General features: G+C 39.0%; 1 protein-coding gene across 2 annotated transcripts; it reads right to left on the reverse strand.

Annotated features, from left to right (window-relative positions):
* Positions 1-578: 578 nt before the first annotated feature.
* On the reverse strand, positions 579-17,064 carry CRELD2 (cysteine rich with EGF like domains 2). Of its 2 annotated transcripts, none has more exons than XM_042470514.1 (10): positions 16,808-17,064; positions 13,584-13,666; positions 12,045-12,155; positions 9,141-9,232; positions 7,988-8,164; positions 5,790-5,885; positions 3,321-3,404; positions 2,825-2,920; positions 2,490-2,630; positions 579-1,114 (listed from the first exon to the last, which is right to left on the reverse strand). In XM_042470514.1, exons 1-10 carry the CDS (start codon positions 16,949-16,951, stop codon positions 1,065-1,067), a joined length of 1,074 nt encoding a protein of 357 aa, XP_042326448.1. In that variant the 5' UTR covers positions 16,952-17,064; the 3' UTR covers positions 579-1,064. The 2 variants fall into 2 exon arrangements, with proteins under 2 accessions (XP_042326448.1, XP_042326447.1); XM_042470513.1 differs by having other exon boundaries at positions 579-1,117.
* Between the last annotated feature and the right edge of the window lie 609 nt (positions 17,065-17,673).

The raw sequence follows: 17,673 nt of genomic DNA on the forward strand, positions 1-17,673 counted from the left end.
TCCCGCAATTTTCCCCCGTGTGATAAAGTCCTGAATTAGCTAGGATAAAAGTATGCGTGAGAGTGAAAAATCTGTTTTAAATATCTTACATTATCAAACTGTTATGTTCAACTTCTGTCAAGAAAGTATTGTTTTTGTAGCATGTTTTTGGCTTCTGGGAATGATAGTTATATAAAGAATGGGCTCTGACACCCTATCTGTGGTGACTGCAGAGAAGACAGAAAGTTGGTGTCCAGTGGGAACAGAAGTTGCATATCTTGGACAGGAATCCTGAGGGCATTTAATAGATTTTCACAATTGGTGGTTACAGAAGTGGGACAGGAGGAAATCCTTACATGGGTGGCAGAGGTGAGTGTAAGAGAAAGCCCTCACTCTCACTCTTGGTTATAGCAGTGAGATCTGGAAAAGTCTTCACATATGGAGGCAGCAGAGATTTAGGCAGAACCACCCATCTGGTGGGAGAAGTGGTGGATAAGGGGCAGAAGCCTCACAAACTTTTACAAAGTAAGTAAAAGCTTCCAACTGCTATACTCATCCATTCAATGAAAATCAAAGAATCAGTAACAAGGCAGCCAAAATAAAAAGCAACCAAAATAAATCTTTTATTGAATGCCACGCTTGACATTCAGTTTACACAAATATTGTCCAACCACCCCCCCGTCCACAAAACCTCCCTTTAGCAGTATCAAAAAGACAAGTTGTAGTCATAGAAAAACCATCCACATCTAAGAATATTTGATCTACCAGTTCATGTTTTCATTGTTCCACAAGAAATCATTTAATAACAATGTGTAGTTCACTTTAATTAAATACACTGAAAATGGTTTGCAATCTTTCTCTCTCCAATCACTTCTACTAGGACAGTTTTACAGCAGTATAAAAAGTAACAACTGTTTACATTTTTAAAAGAAATGCAATTGAAAGGGAAATTCATCATCCACTTGCAAAGAGAATCATACTAACTTGCCTTTACTTAATACCATTAACATATTATCTCAGGTAGTGGTTGTTCAGTCCAATAACTTAAGGGTTTGAAATCAGTCTCTCTTGTCTTGGAATGTAGATCATAAGTCCTCATGGGCATTAGGTGAAGAAGCATTGACTGGCGTCTCCTCTTCTGTCAAAAATAATAAATGTTAATTATAATGCAACATCTACAGAGTTACATTATTGGTTAGGATACAGAGGCACACTGCATAGAAACAGGGACATCACTAGGTGTGTGCAGACTTGCACCAGGTTAAACCCTAAGGTGGGGATTACATCACTGCTTCCCAAACATCTGTCTTTTGGCAGAAATGGGCTGTGCACCTTTGAAACACTGAAGATATGGGGTTAGTGGGGTGAGGCTCAGTGGGAAGAGCAAGGAAAGGCCCCAGTTTTGTTTTGTTTTGAAATACACTTTAATTTAAAAAAAATAGTTTTTTAAAAAAATATCATATATTACCAAATTTTACTTTAACCACATGAATCAATGTACATGTAAATATATGCACAACTGAACTCAAGAGTTCGACTACACGTGTCCATGCTATCTGGGAATAATGGGAGCCACAGCCCAAACAACCAGGAGTGGCCATATTGGAGACTTTGGCGAAAAGCAGCGGTCTGCTGCCGCCGCCGGTTGCAGCATCCGGGAACCGCAGCAGCCAAACGGCGTGGTTCCCAGACGCTGCAAAGAAGGAGCACAAAAATCACACTCCTTCCTGTGACCCAGAAGAGACGCTGCAAGTGCCGAAGCGTTCACTCACGGAGTCATTTCTGGGGTTCGACGTGTGGATGCGGAGCGTCCGCTACGTCAAAATGGCGGCGGCTGTGTGGAAACGGCTGCCGCCATTTCGTACGGACTCAGTCCGTACTAGGGTTAGGGGCGTCTGGAAGAGACGCCTCTTTCTAACCCTAGCACGGACTGAGTCCGTGCTAGGGTGCCCGTCTGTAACGGGCCTTTATATAACTTGAATCAAATATATGAACATCATGATCTAGCCTTGCGTAAACAAATTCCAAGTATTTGATTTGGGATATACAGAACCATCACAAATATTTTTCACACATGTTTTCCAAGATAAAAAGGAAGTGAAGAGGGAAACTAATTTTTAATTTACAACATTTGCAACCCATCCATTCATGGAACTTGGAGAAAACTGAATGACTGTCCCACATAAAGACATATAGCTTATCCTCAGCAATTAGCATAGAAATAGTTTAAATGGAGAGGGTGACTGGCCCTAGGTTATTCCACCAGGTTTTATGAGTAACAAAGTACTTAAAACTTAATTTTTGTGATCCTAATCCATTACATCAAATTGGTCCAATGATAAGGAAGTATGTTAAGGATAAAAATTAGTACACAGACAGACACAGGAAATTGTTGGGTTTTTTTAAGTACAAGAACAGTGTACTTTTGTATGCACTGTAATTTATTTATTAACACTAGATTTAACATACTCCTCCAACCATCATTAATATGGATACAAAAAAAGACTCACCAGCTTTTACAGTTGGAACACAGACACCATCACTGTCTTGAAAGCCCACTGAGCAGGCACACTTGTAAGCACCTGGTGTATTGATACAGTCTTCATTTTCTCTTATACACATTTTTTCAGATAATGTACACTCATCCACATCTGCAAAAAGTTTAATTCAATTCAACCACAGTGAACAGAAATAGATTTTATTAATACACTTGAAACTAAATACTAAGATGCCCCTATAAAGGTACTGATAATTAGCCGTGGTTAAGGGAGGGGGAAAAGAAAAAGAAACAAACATAAAATACCATTAATAACTTAATTATGACTATATAAATTCAATACGTAACCTGTGCATTTTTCATCCTTCATTTCATAGCCTGATGTGCAGCTATTACATTTGCTGGGCCCTTCTCCTGTACATCCTGAACAGCTTGGATCACATGCTGAGAAATGAAAAAAAAAAAGTCTATCATTTTCAAAATAGCATAAAATACTAGCTTGCTTAAAGAAAATGCTAATGCTCACGACACTTCTATGCAAATAAACCTTGAGACAAAGTAGTAAGACATACTAATAATAGCAGAGACAGCATTACCACAGTTAATTGGCAATTGCCACAGTTAACTGCATCTCTTTGTTATACTCTACTTCTTATAATAATGAGAACAGGAAAAACAATGAAATAGGGCACATCTCTTATCATATCTGATTAAATTAAATAGGGGGCAATTTTTAAAGAAAATCAGCCCTCTTCACACAGCAAATCTGACATTCTGTTTACCCAACAGAAAATTAAACATTCTTTCAAGTTAAGTTTAATCTTCATATATATTGAAAAGAAACCTTTGCATGAGTATGAGCCATCTGTGTTCAAACAATATTGGTCACTCTTGCATGGAGAGTCCTCTACGGCACATTCGTCCACATCTGAAAAAGTGATTATAAATTAAAATTTAGTACTGTTTTAGAAGTGTAACAGTTGTAAGACAAAAACTGATAAAAGGGGGGGGGGAACAGTTGGCTTCTCTTTGCCACTTCTGTCTCATAAAATTTCTGCAGTTCTTCTGCTTTAAAGAGAAGGGGACAAAAGCACCTGAAAAATCTGTAAAGCACCTAAAAAATCTGGGTGTGCATGAAATCCCTTGAGGTAAAAGTTGTAAAAAGAATGTACTACTTCTGTAATCCAAGAAAGATAGCAGTACTTTTACACACATCTTGCCTTGCTTCTTCCTTTTCTCCTGCCAGGTTAGCTCACACACTTCAGCTAGCATGTTTTTGTCTTGGGCTTTTGTATTGATTCCTTCCTTCAGCTCTGCTTGGACAAATCATAAATCTGTTGTTACAGCCAAACTGGCTAACCATAATTTGCTTTCATGGGTCTGAAATGGGTTTCAGATGCCAGTTTGGAGCCAATCTATGCTTTCCACAGACTAAAAAGTATAAGAGGAAGGGCAATAATAATATATGAGGAGAGGGGATGAGTGGAGGGATGTCACACCCTCACAGTTTCTACAAAATAAACAATACTTCCTCAAAACATATATTTAAAAATACTGTAAGAGACAAACCTAACTTTGTCAGCATACACTGCACGATAGGGAAGAAAAATTAACACTATTTTCATGCTATAGCATTTTCCCTTTGCTGCTGTCAGTGGCTTCTTGAGAGACAAAACAGTTAGCTGTAAATCCAGAAAAGAGACTGGCCCCAGGACTTTTCTTCCTATTTAAACCAGGCTTCTTGGAGACACAGCAGCTAGAATCGGAGTGCTAGACAGGAATAGGTATATGATTTGGTTTGTAACTTTTGATTTTATTTTGGGGATAGATTACTAGTATTAATGAGGTCAATTACACTATTTAATTCTGTTATAAACATAGACTTTATACTATTGTATGTTTACTGAACTGTTTGTTTTTATTTTAAATTACTCATATATTTATAACTTCTTTTAGTTATAATGCATTCTTTCTAAAATTAATGTTCAGTTGTGAGTCCCTCTGACCACAGCTCGTTTTGGCAAAATGCCATGTTATAGACACATACGAAGCCTTCAGGGACAATTGAATGAAAACAACGTGCACATCATGTGGCAGTCAAAGCAGCAATCTACTATCAAAGAAATAGGTTATTGCTTGTAAAAACATATTAATATCCATTCAAATTTTAGATTGTTGGACTGCACTTTATACATGTTTTGATCAAAGCACTGCTTTGCAATCCAGTCAGCAGCATCTATCCATATAAATGCATTTGCAGGCACATCTCAGTTAACAAAGCCACTAACAGTGAAACTCCTTATTATGAATGTTTTTCACACCTGCCAACCCCACCCTTTTCCTTCTTGCCCTCTGTCTAGCTGTAGTTTTTTAGCAGCATTGGGAAGATGGTCAAAGAGGGATGGAGAAACACAGACTTTCAGTGTCAGGTTGCAGCAGCATGCCTGCAGTAAAGAAGAAAATAAAAGAAGCTTCAGTTGGGAAAGAGCAGGATTTCACTCTAGCCAATCCTACTGAAGCTGTGTGTGTCTGGCCACAATAGGCAAGATCAAGAGCAGCTGCCTCCAGAACCCCTCAATGAGCATATGTGAACAGCAAAACAGAGTGAAAAGAGGGCAACAGATAAGCTTGCCTCATCAGCTACCCTGAGCACATCTATAGATCTATAAATCTGACCATCAAGATGGAATCACTAGAAAAAAGGAGGCTGGGGAAAGAAAATGTTATTCCTGGTGCAGTTTGGGAGAAACCTTCAAATGATCACCAAAATGTTCCAATGTTATTTATGCAAGACCTAGTCATTTTGAAGAAACTGGTCTTTTCTGTGATGTAGAGACCTATCCCTGTTCTTTCCATGTTATTTCTCCTTCTGGCACACAATTTTCTGTTAAAGAAGCAATGCCCAGGAATCATATATACTTTGTCAACTGCAGTATTACTGCAGTATATGTGTTTCAGATTGCGGCTTGAGAAATTTTATGTAACGTTGTGTACAGTGGGCTTTTGGTATTTGTTTTATTTCCAGAACCCACCATGGATACCAAAATCCATGGCTGTTCAAATCCTGTTATGTACAATGGCACACTAAAATGGTGTCCCTTATATAAAATGGCAACACCAAGGTTTGCTTTTTGGAATTTTTTAAAAATATACTTTCAAGTCATCGATAGGTGGCTATGGATGTAGAATCTGTGGATACAGAGGTACAGAACTGTATAAACTGTATAGAATTCATGCATTATAGTATTTTAAAGATCTATTTCCAAATTGAGCTGTTAATGTTACTAGTTTTGTATCAAGTAGTCTTACTCACCTACACAGGCTTCTTCATTTCTAATCCAACCTTCTTTACAATCTTTACAGTCTTTATTAGTTGCACCGGTGCATGTTTTACATGAGTCATGGCAGGCTATTAAGATGAAGCAAAAACTGGTAAACATTTATATATACAATACCTAAAAAAAACTATTTACTGCTGCATCAGAACAAGTAGAGTTCAGCCTAACTAACAGGAATATTCTTGTTCAAGTGTCAAAGCAGTCTGGAAATTAGTCTTGCAGATCTATTTAGAATTCACAGAAAGTGTGACTTTTTACTTTGCATTTTTTAAAATACATGTTACATGTGTGTTTTATTTTCTTCCTGAGAGCTTTTTGCTGAATACATTCTTTAAAATAAATGCATATCACAGCTGGCGTATGTTTGATGAGTAACTGACTATTCTAATCTACCTTTATCATCCCATCTTAGGTGTACTGCCAAGGTTTGATCAAATAAAGATTGATATAAAACTGTAAGGAAAAGCTGTTACAGAACTGCATTATAGTACACACATTCAATATGGCTGTTGTCAAAATCCAGGTGAACAATCAGGATTGCTGCTGTTCAAATCTACATCAAAAGTAGCAAGATTTGCTATGCATTTAAGATTAAATAATGTTTACCATATATGCTCGTCTATAAGTTTAAAAACTTATGCCCAAAATTGACCCCCAAATCTCAGGCCATCTTATTTATGGGTCACTATGGTAATTTGATGGCAGCTCTTTTAGACTTCCCTATGCCATGTGGAGAGGGGATTAGCAAGAAAGAGCCAAGCAGAAAGAGTCCTGGGTAACTGATTGATATTGCTGTTTGTTTAAGAGTCCTTTTCCTACCCACTCACCTTGCTGAAATGAAAGCTGAAATGATGAAGCAAAAAGCCTCAATGAGAGTCCCTCTTGCCACAGGCATACATTCACACACTGAAGGAGCCTCCAAGTTTTACCCACAACCTGTTCATGGATCATGGCAAAATCCATGATAGTGAAATGAGGGGCCCAGACTAAGTGCCACCATTATAATGGGGCTTGGGCGCAGCGGCACAGAAACGGAAGGGGGGATGGACCCCACAGACTTCCCCTCTTGGCTACATCCCTGACAGTAGCTAAGAGACATGCATTTCAGAATTAGACAGGATTTCAAAAGACTGAATGTGTGTTACATAAACCAATCTTACTATTAAAAAAATTCACTACAGCAAAGGTTAATAGGCTTGTTATCTGTACACAATGGCATGGAATTCAATTAACATTTAACACAGATTAAAAAGTTTCTGCAAAGCATTTCACTATCAAAATAGTAAAGCAAGCAGTTGATGTGTAACCTGAATAAACTACTGGCTTATCAGGTAAATAAAAGCTCTTACTGTATTTCACTACATCAACAAAACAATCAGTCTTCCTGCAGTTAAGCAAACAACTTGAGGGACTTAAAAATACAAGTGCTTAACTGCTTGTCTCACCTAATTTGGACACATATTAAAGGACAGGATTCATAGAGTTGGAAGAGGCAGGTCCAATCCAGTTCAACCCCCTGCCAAGTAGGAACTCACAATTAAAGTATCCTTGAGAGATGGCAAGCCTCTGTTAAAAACCTCCAAAAGAGACTCTCTGAGGGAGTGTGTTCCACTGCTGAACAGCTCTGTCAGAAAGTTTCTCCTAATGTTTAGGTGGAATCTCTTTTCCTGTAGCTTACATCCATTGTTCTGTGTCCTAGTCAATTTAAGACTTGTTCTAGCATACAGAAACAGGAAGGCAGTGACTTTCCCTTCCCACTCCAACTTCCCAATGTACCTCAAAAGCTGTTTGACAAGACTGGAAAACCCTTCAGTTTTTGGGCAACGCTGACGGCAGCAGGGAGGGAAAAAAAGTTTGGTCAAGTTGGTATTACAATGCTAGTTAGACACTGGATTAAGTTGTAAAGTTTACCTCTAACAGTTGCTTAGGTAAATCTGTGCAATCTGACAGGTATGTGAGCCACTAAGATATGCCGAATGAGTTTTGACTTTTTTCCTTTTACGTAATTGGCAGATGCCATATCACAATCCACTTCAAATAATAAAAATGAAAAAGCATCATGGTGTATCAGAAAATTGTTTTTGTAAAATTTGGTTCATTCTGTCTTTGGATGCCTGGAACTAATTCTGTAGACTGAAGCCATTATCAAGACATTTAAAGGACATGGTTATACCTGTACAAACAGAATGTGTGTCATTTCTGTGAGAGTTGTAGTAGCCATCAGTGCAGTCCAAACAAAATTCTCCTTTGTATTCTTTTTTACAGCTGCATGAGCCATCACCACTTCTTGTGCCATCTCCATCACAGCGCCCATTTCCATGGCAAGGTCTTTCAGCTCCCCCACGACAAGCTTAAGCAACACAAGGCATGACTTCAACATTATGCACAAAATAAAGCCAAAAGCACAACTTAGAAGTAAAGTGATACAATGATATCATCACTAATATGTAAAAGATGTTAGTGTTAATGTGTCATTTTTGGGAGAATTATTAGTTGCTCCTACTAAATGGTAATGCAACAACTGGACATTCAGTGAAGACTTCAGTGTAATGAGTAATGTTCACTCATTACATCTACTGCTGGAGGAAATTTTGGACCAATTTTGTATTGTTTAATAGGTATGAAGTACTTCTACTCAGCTCAATATTATATTAAAAATTCACTGTAAACCAAGAGTGGGAATTTTGTGGGTCTCCCAAGGATGCTAAACTGTAACTTCCAACATTCCACACAATTAGCTATGCTGCCTAGGAATAATGAATTACATCTGAAGGGCTGCATGACTGCTACTATTATTGTAAATCATCAGGCTACCAATCCAACAAAACCTCTTTGAATCAGTAACTCACTCCACCTGTTATTTGTACACAATTTCTACATCTCTAAAATGGGTGTGCTGTCAGTCTCCTTGGACAATACTGCTGCTCATGTGTTTCTTATTTCTTTTTAATGGAACCTGTGGCCATCTTTCAAACCTTCCATTTACATAATTGCTTTTGGGACTAAATTAATAAATTATATCTATCTATTTATTTATTTATCCTGCTGTTAACTTGAATGCTGACCAATGATTATAACAATAATGATGACTGAATGAATGTGGTAACTTTACTTGAAAAAATTCATTTGAGACAAGTCATTCAATTGATCCCGTATTAGTTTCCGTTTATACCCATTACATCTCTAGATACAAAGATTTTATTTTATTTACACTTTTGAGCAGAATTCAGCCTTGATTGTATTAAGATATGAATTAAAAGTTTTGCCTACTATTCGTGTGACTATATTCCAGTACAGTACTTCTTTAAAAAATGTTGTTTAACTACCAATACAGTCTGGTCCATGTGTTCCAGCAGGACAGCAAACTTCAATGGTTTCTATACAAAACCACTTAAACAAATCGGGGTACTTCTTCTTCCTGTTAAAAGAAGAAAGCAGTGCATTCCTTGAGCAAAACACAAGATTGCTTTATATGACTGATTGTATATACTAAACATTACTTTTTCAAGGTTGTAGAGAATACTGATTCAAATTGTCAATGAAAATTCTCTTGTTAAGCTGTACAATAATGTTAAAAATAATGTCACTTTAGCTCATCAATTCCCAGCACTGGCTTATGACTCTCTGGGGACTGTAGTTTTGTGAGACATTTAGCTTTCTCTGTCAAAGATCTCTGGTACCACAATAAACTATAATTCCCAGAATTCGCTAGCACTGAGCCAGGACAATTAAAGCGGTCTCAAACTGGATTATTTTTGCAGTGTGTTTTGGACCTGAAGCATGTGGTCACAGAGACTCCAACCATAGAGGAATCTTTTTGCCTTCATATAACCTTCTTGAGCACAGCATACACAGTTACCTATATGTGGAAATGTGTGCAATTATTCCACACTTAATAGAAATGTAACACAATGGAAGAAAATGAGGTGTTTAGCATTAAACAGAAGGCTTAATGTATTCATTCATTCATTCATTCATTCTGTAAATTGTCCAAACAATTACTGATGAATTATTCAGTAATAAATACTGTTACTGATACTATAATAAATTTCACATTCCCATCCAACACAGACTACTGAACTGAATGGGCTCACATATTTGTCTCATTCTGCAAAAAGACTGTGCCTGAAATTACTACAGATGAGCAAAATAAGATAATGAAAACCCAAACTAGGAGTACAATGACGGTAACCATCACTGGCATTGGCAAAAGATTCAAAGCTTTGCAGCAGCACCATTGGTATTAGTGCTTACAGAACAGAGAAAGAAATAGTATATTGCTTAGCATAGTACAATAGGAGTCATAAGTAAAGGTCTGCAATGATATGGCTCTAGTGGGCTTTTTATGCAAACTGCCACCAGTCTAAAGTGGATATCATTTGGATACACTTTGTGCTTCAAATCCACATACTCCTGGGCCCAAACATTCCTACATTCATCTGATAAACTATGCACCTTTCAAATATGCATAGTTACAAGCACAAATTTGTTTTACTAAATGGCTATATGTGCAAGCAAGGCACACATTTTTTAAAAAATGCATATATATTTTAAAATACACAAAAAAGGGTTGGGCCCATGCAGAGATAGAACTACTGGTTACTATAATTCGTATAGGTTTGAAAAATATTTATTGATTTGACTGCCACCTATAACATATTCCAGAATATGAAATAAAAGCATAAACAACTGCCACACCTTGAATCAGACCAGCCTGGTACTGTCAACCTCTATCTGGCAGCAATTTTTCAAGGTTTCAGACTGGTTTCACTTGCTAATCTGACAATTTCTGGCAATCTCTTGAGGTTTCCTATCCAAATACTTGATAGGCCTGAAATCAGGTGTGTAATTGTCTTACATATGGCCAAGCTCCCTCCCTATTCAGAACCATACTAACCTTTCAAGATAAAAATAGAAAATGATTTTTTTGCTCGACTCCCTTGCAAAATTAGGTTTCCATGCAAAATTACTCAGTATGTGTGTGTCATAAAAGCTACTGAATAAGATGTAAAAATTTGCAAGTTTAATTTAAAATGCAATGCTGGTGTGATGGGCTAGTTAAATTATTATATATGAGAAAAATCAATTTGCCCTTCTGATTCTAAATGGAGTTGCCAAGACTGATATTTAGATAAACTGTCTTCTTTAGCACTGGATGGAACAAATGCAAATAAGAAATTTATCATGAATCTTACAAAGAAATGTAGGATTCCTTGATCGGTCTAGATTATTACAGAATGTATTATGCTTATACCAGTGCCATCTAGCAGCCACATTCATGGAAACCCCAGGACTAAATTAAAGGCCACTAGAAAATATATCAGGCACATACAGAACTCTCAAACTTCTTTTAATTCTTAAAGTGACAACAACAAAGGATGGCAAAAATGCTCAGACTAGATCAATTTGATGTTACTAGCTATCTGTTCTATGTGTTTGCCTTAACTAAGTCCTCATTTTACTAGTTAGTGTGATGTTAAAATCTGTCTCAATTTTGTTGTATTTCTCTGACTCTCCCCTGAAATTTCTTCCTGTCCTTATTTCACATCTTGATTACATTTTGTTTTTCTTCACCAAAATCCATGCATATTTTGGTTTGTACATTTGCTAATTTATGCAGTTTACTTAATGAATGCATTTTAGCATACATATGTTCTGTTGGCCTATAGTTCCAGCCAAACAGTCTTGCAGATCATGAACTGGATAAACTAATTTTAAAAATTGCTTAATGTGAAAGACTTTGGTATCCCTACTTAAGAAATCAAGGTATGGAGATCCCCCACTGATTGCAAATTACACTCTTCCCTGCTGCTGCATTCACTAAATGGTGCCACTTCTTTTCTGTAGCTAACTGTAACATCGTGGTGACTTGGTGGGGGGAGACAAAAGCATCAAGTATAATCTGTCTTTAATTTGCAGAAGCAGTTCGGAAAATGCCTTTTGAAAATCCCAACAATACTAAAAAAATAAACAATACAATTAAGCTTATTGCAGCAGCACATGTTTTCTATATTCCTTACACCTACTTAAATCTAGATTCACAACTGTGTAATCCAAGCAGTGCCTTACAAAGCTAACAGTATTGTAAAGAAATGGTTTTATATACTAATTTAATTTAACATCATTTAAATTATCTTTCAACGAAAATTGTACTCTGCCTTTTCCTTAAGAATCTTCATTCCATTATTAAAACCACCATAATAAATAGTATTACCTTGTTCCTTGCTTACCATTTGAACCACCATGTTTCTATATGCTCTTCATGCTGTTCTACCATGTTATTGCATTCAAAATTACTGCTGTCACATAGGTTCTCGATTATTTCTACAAGACGAATTTCACTACATTAAAAAGATAAAACAGTACCATATTATAGCTAGATAAAATGAACTAAAAAAGAAAATAACAGTGTTATCAGCTTTATGTAATCACATAAGACGTTTGTTTCTTTTACTCCATGGTTGTGAAGCTTTTGGCTCTCCAAACATTTTGGACGACAACTCTCATAATTCTACATTTCAAAGTGCATATCCAAACCTTTACCCATGTAATGAGAAGTTGTGTGTCTATGCCAAGTCTCTACAACACTCACTTCACGCAGCAGCCCCAATTCGGCCTTTTTGAGGGCACAAAAAGGAGCTGCAAAAAGTGGCTCCTTTTTGCACCCTTGAAAGGGTGCCATAGCCATGGCAGTGTGGTGCCACTTCAGCACTACATTATCTGGACAGCGCTGGAAATGCACCATGACGCTGCGCACCGCCTGGAGTGGCGCGTGGTGTCAGGGCGCCCTAGGGGAGAAGAGTGAGACATGCATTGTCAGGATGATGCACCCCGACTCTACCCCCAGGCCGCCCTTTCAGGCTGGTCTGTAAAGGGCCAAAGAGAGATTTGAAGATTCAAGGGGAGTGTGTGTGGAATTTCATAGGTCCATGTACTTTCTCTCTTTCTCTTCATTCCTGTTCCCAAAGATATAGATTACTGACTGACAAGACCCTTGGAAACAAATCCGTTTACTCTGTGTAGTGTGGTTAGGGCTAAAAGCACCACGATGTTATAAAGCAGAGGTGGGAAACTTTTGGTTCCTCAGTGTTGTGGTTTTCAACTCCCAGCCAGGATAGCCAATGAGTAAGTGACAACATGAGCAGTCAAAATTTCTACAGTCAAGCAACTGTGAAGAACTGCCACAGGATAGTTTGGATGAATTAACTAAGCTAGAATAAGCAGCTGCAAGAGCAAAGGAGGCAGCACTTCTATCATGGGAAAAAGCTAACATTACTTTGCAAGTGTGACAGAAACCCAGCTGAAACATTACAGGACCAGAAGTTCATTCTGGCTTCTAAAATCCCTTTTTCTTCATAACTTTTTGCACGAACCATAATTTGACATGATAGCCATGTTAGGGAAAATACAGTTAGCACTCATCAAAATCCCTGCCCCAAGTCTTGGGTTGCAAATGCATGGTTCTAACCACAGCATGGGAAGGAATTACTGGAGCTTTAATGAAAGTGGTTAGCGCTCAATGGTTAGATGCCCAAAAGCAAGATTACAGGTTTTGGTGCAAGCTTTACAGAATAATAATAATAAAAAAACCTATATTCTTATAGCATCTACTATATGTAAATAAAAACATGTTAGCTCTGCTCTAAATTAAAATGTTCCCTGCTTAACATATACAGTCTTATTCAGCTTTAAACACACAATACAAAAGGATTAGACAAAAATGTTATCTTCTGGAGGAGGGAGGGACTGAAAGAAAACACATACCATACCTGGACTCATATTTAGATAGTGTTTTTTCTTCCCAAGCTGTATTGCCACCTCCGAAGTTCTTTTTTGCAGTATCTGTGAGACCCTGCAGAACAGAAATAAGTGTTTCAAGAATTAACAGTGCTCTCTCGCTAAAATGCAGAGGTGGCTTACAATGACTCTACAATTATACCTAAACATAGCTAAAACTGTGACGCATTTTAATTACATTTTGTACTCTTGGTGCTTTGCACATTTCATGCAAAAATCAAGACAAAGTCTACACTCTGGCAGCAGCTAACTATTATATTTCTATACTGTATGCCCTGCTAAGCTTCAGCACATCAGGAAACAGAACCAGCAGTCTACACACTTACTTTGTCATTGGAATAACAGTACTACTTTGCAAGGGCTTACAGTGCAATCCATTTCATGCCTATTGAGAAGGAAGCCTCACTTAATGAAAAAGGAATTTATATCTTTTCCCAGTTGCTTGACCCCTAAACCCAAGGAAATTAATGGGAAATCTAAATGTTTTTTAATAGCAGCTTTCCACTATTTCGGTATATTCTCTACAAGTGAAACTAGAATCCAGGCATTCATTTACAAGTGATCAAACTAAGAGTGTGGCACTTGCCATTTCACTGAGTAACCAATACAAATTAAATCAATGAGCTGTCCATTTCTGCAAAAATATGTGTCGTACTATTTTTCAACAGAATGATGTTAAATGTGTGTGAGAGAGCCTTTAATTTTCAGTTCGACATATTTTAACCCTTATAAATCACAAACACAGCAGAACAGGGGTTTCCCCAGAAAAACAGAAATATTATATTCCTAGTAGTTTATTCATTCATTATATCTTTACTGTTTTATTTAATCTGAGTAGTAGCACCATAAGACCATGATGTCCATACCCACCCATACTAGGGCTGCAATCTAACTAAACAAATATCAGTCAATTTATTCTATCAACTGACAGCCAGCCAGTCCTGCTGTGTTGCCCTGGTACTGGGAAGACCCAGAATGCATCTACACTTCAGAAATCATGCGGTTTGACAACACTTTAAATGCTGTAGCTCTGTCCTATGGAATCCTGGTATTTGTAGTTTTACACAGTCTTTAGCCTTCTCTGCCAAAATACAAATTCAACCTGGATAATAAAGAAATTGAAATAGTTAAAAAGTATTGCCATAGCTTAGGAAATATCAAACGTCAATCAGAAGGAAGACTGCAGTCAAGACACTGGAAGGAGACTAGGAATGGGAAGGGTAGCTGTGAAAGAACTAGAAAAGATCCTAAAGGGCAAAGATATACAACTGTGCACCAAAATTAGAATCGTCCAAGCCATCATGTACGGATGCGAGAGCTGGATGGTGAGGAAGAAGAAAGGAAGAAAATGAACTCATTTGAGATACGGTGCTGGAGAAGAGTGCTAAGGATACTTGCTAAGGATACTGCCGAAAAGACAAACAAATGGATCCTAAAACAGATCAAAACTGAACTCTTCCTGGAAGCCAAGATGATGACACTGAGGCTTTTGTATTTTGGACACATCATGAGAAGGGAGGACTCATTAGAAAAGACAATAATGCTTGGTAATGTAGAAGCCAGTAGGAAAAGAGAAAGGCCCCTGTTTGCCTGATGAAGAAGCCAGTGTGACTTCAAAAGCTTGCAACATGTATTTGTGCATGTTGGTTGGCCCAATAAAGGTATCGTTGTTTGCATGTTACTGGATTCATTACAGGTAGATAGACTCAGCCAAGGAATAATGCTGGGAAAGGTAGAAGAAAGAGAGGGAAACCAGATGGCAGATGGATGGATTCAGTCATGGAGGCCATGGGCCTGAAACTGCAGAATGAGCAGAGCAATGCAAGACTAGATGTCAAGAGAAGAGTCCTGTGGATATGCTAATGGACTTTAAATTTCCTGGACTTTGAAAAACTCCCATTTCCCACATGGACAGGAGGAGGAGCAACCCTGCAAAATTTACCCTCCCCATACCATCTTCACTAAGGACAGAAACAACACAATGCAAGCATCTTACTAACATCTCCAATTTTTCTCCTGTCTGGTACGCAGCATCTTGCCTGATGAAGAAGCCGGTGGAGCTTCGAAAGCTTGCAACAAGTATATTGTGCATTTTGGTTGGCCAATAAAGGTATCAGTGTGAAGTCGAAGGCTTTCAGGGCCAGCATCCATAGATTTTGGTGGGTTTTTCGGGCTCTGTGGCCATGTTCTAGAAGAGTTAGTTTCTGATGTTTCGCCAGCATCTGGCATCTTCAGAGAATGCTGGCATGGAAGAGAGTGGGGTACATACATATATACTGTGTGACCCTGGGTTGGGAGGAGTGATTTCCATGTTAATCTGTGTATTGCTCTGTTGTTCAATGTTGAAGTCTACATAGGGACCACCAAATGCAGCCTCCAAACACAAATCAAGGAACATGTGAGACAATGCAGACTGGGCCAGCTAGAAAAATCAGCAGTAGCAGAACACGTTATAAACCAACCTGGGCATAAAAGGCTATTTGAAAACACGGAAATTCTGGACCATGCCAACAGCTACCAGGTCAGAATGCACTGGGAAGCCATTGAACTCCACAAACACCTTGACGACTCCAACAGGGAAGAATAAACCCTTAAAGCTAGCAAGAGTGTTTCTATGCCTGAGCCAAGATTTGAACCCCGCTCTCCAGAGTGACAGTCCAACGCTCAAACCCCTGGACTGTGTAGGATTAAAGAAGTGGCGGGACATAAAGCGCGGCGGCAGCAGGTTCGACTCTCTCCCGCCTGGCCTGCCTCACAGGGTTGTTGTTGCCAGACCAAAGAAAGAGAGAGAGAGGGAGAAGGAAGGGAAAACAAGCAGATAAAACAGCTTAATACTGAACTATTGAACTATTGTATTCCTTTATGGCTGTAACCCACCCTGATCCAAGTGATTGGGTGGGCTATAAATAAATCCCTTATTATTATTATTATTATTATTGCTATTATTATGAGCAGTGTCTAAGTGTAAGCTAATTGCCCCCAACAACCTTGACACTCATTTTAGCAACCTGGGAAGGATGCAAAGCCTGGGTCGACCCTGAGCCCCTGGCTGGGATCGAACTCGCAACCTTATGGTTTCTAAGTGAGTGGCTGGACTAGAGGCATTTGACCCCTGCGCCACCAGGGAGGCGGGATGCAATGGCTTGGCGGGGTTACCTATAACATCCAGCCCAGTCCCTCTCTTCTCTTCCTATACCTGGCCGAAGCGCTCAGTGATTCCCCGGCAAATGTTGCAGGCCTGTCGGAGCCGCTCCTCGGAGGCGACCAGACCAAGGAAGACAAGGAGGAGAAGGAGAGCCCAAGCGGGGCGGCGGGGCTCCAAGCCTGACCAGCGTCCCATCGTCACTCCACAACAGCTGCCCTCCAGCCCTGCATGGCGCTCCTCCTGCTGCAAAGGAACGGGTCGAACTGTGGCAGCCGGCTCCGCGCCGCCGGGACCATTTAGAATTCCGACGCGCGCCGCAGCCAATCAGGAGGCCCCTCGCGCCAGGCGTCCGGGACGTGGTCCAATCGGCTCTCGCCACGCTCCGAGCCAATAGGAAGCCCACGCATAGAGATAGAAAAACAGGTGGGGGGAATGAGACGCCTACACTTGAGCTATAGATTTAAAAATATAGAACACCCCCCCACCAAGCGACTCAAAACTTATTGGTTCATTTCAAAAGGGAGAGATGCTTTTTTTGCCTATCTAGATTACAGCGCTACACTCTTATAGCGCTGCAGTTCCAACTTAACTGCTTTGGCTGCCTCCTCCTATTGCATTTTGGGATTTGTAGTTTAAGGAGGGGGCATTTGGAATTCTCAGACAGAGAGGTCTTAGGCCTCACTGGACTACAAATCCCAGGATGCAACAGAAGGCAACCAGAGCAGTAGAAGTGGAATAGCAACACTATAAGAATGTAGTGCAGTGATAAAATAATATTTATTTATACCCCACTCTTCAGGCAAAAGGCTATTAGAGCGGCTTACACTGGAGAAATAACCCAGTTTGAGACTGCTTTAACTGCCCTGGCTCAAAACTATGGAATTCTGGGAGTTGTAGTTCTGGGAGACATTTAGCCT

This window comes from Sceloporus undulatus, chromosome 5 (genome assembly GCF_019175285.1).
Source record: "Sceloporus undulatus isolate JIND9_A2432 ecotype Alabama chromosome 5, SceUnd_v1.1, whole genome shotgun sequence".
Lineage (NCBI taxonomy): Eukaryota > Metazoa > Chordata > Lepidosauria > Squamata > Phrynosomatidae > Sceloporus > Sceloporus undulatus.

Coding starts and splice junctions, on each gene's coding strand:
- CRELD2 (XM_042470513.1), bottom strand. CDS start 16,951: ATGGGACGCTGGTCAGGCTTGGAGCCCCGCCGCCCCGCTTGGGCTCTC. Junction 13,667..16,807: donor TCACTGAGCGCTTCGGCCAG/GTATAGGAAGAG, acceptor TCTGTTCTGCAG/GGTCTCACAGATACTGCAAA. Junction 8,165..9,140: donor ACATGGACCAGACTGTATTG/GTAGTTAAACAA, acceptor GTGTTGCTTAAG/CTTGTCGTGGGGGAGCTGAA.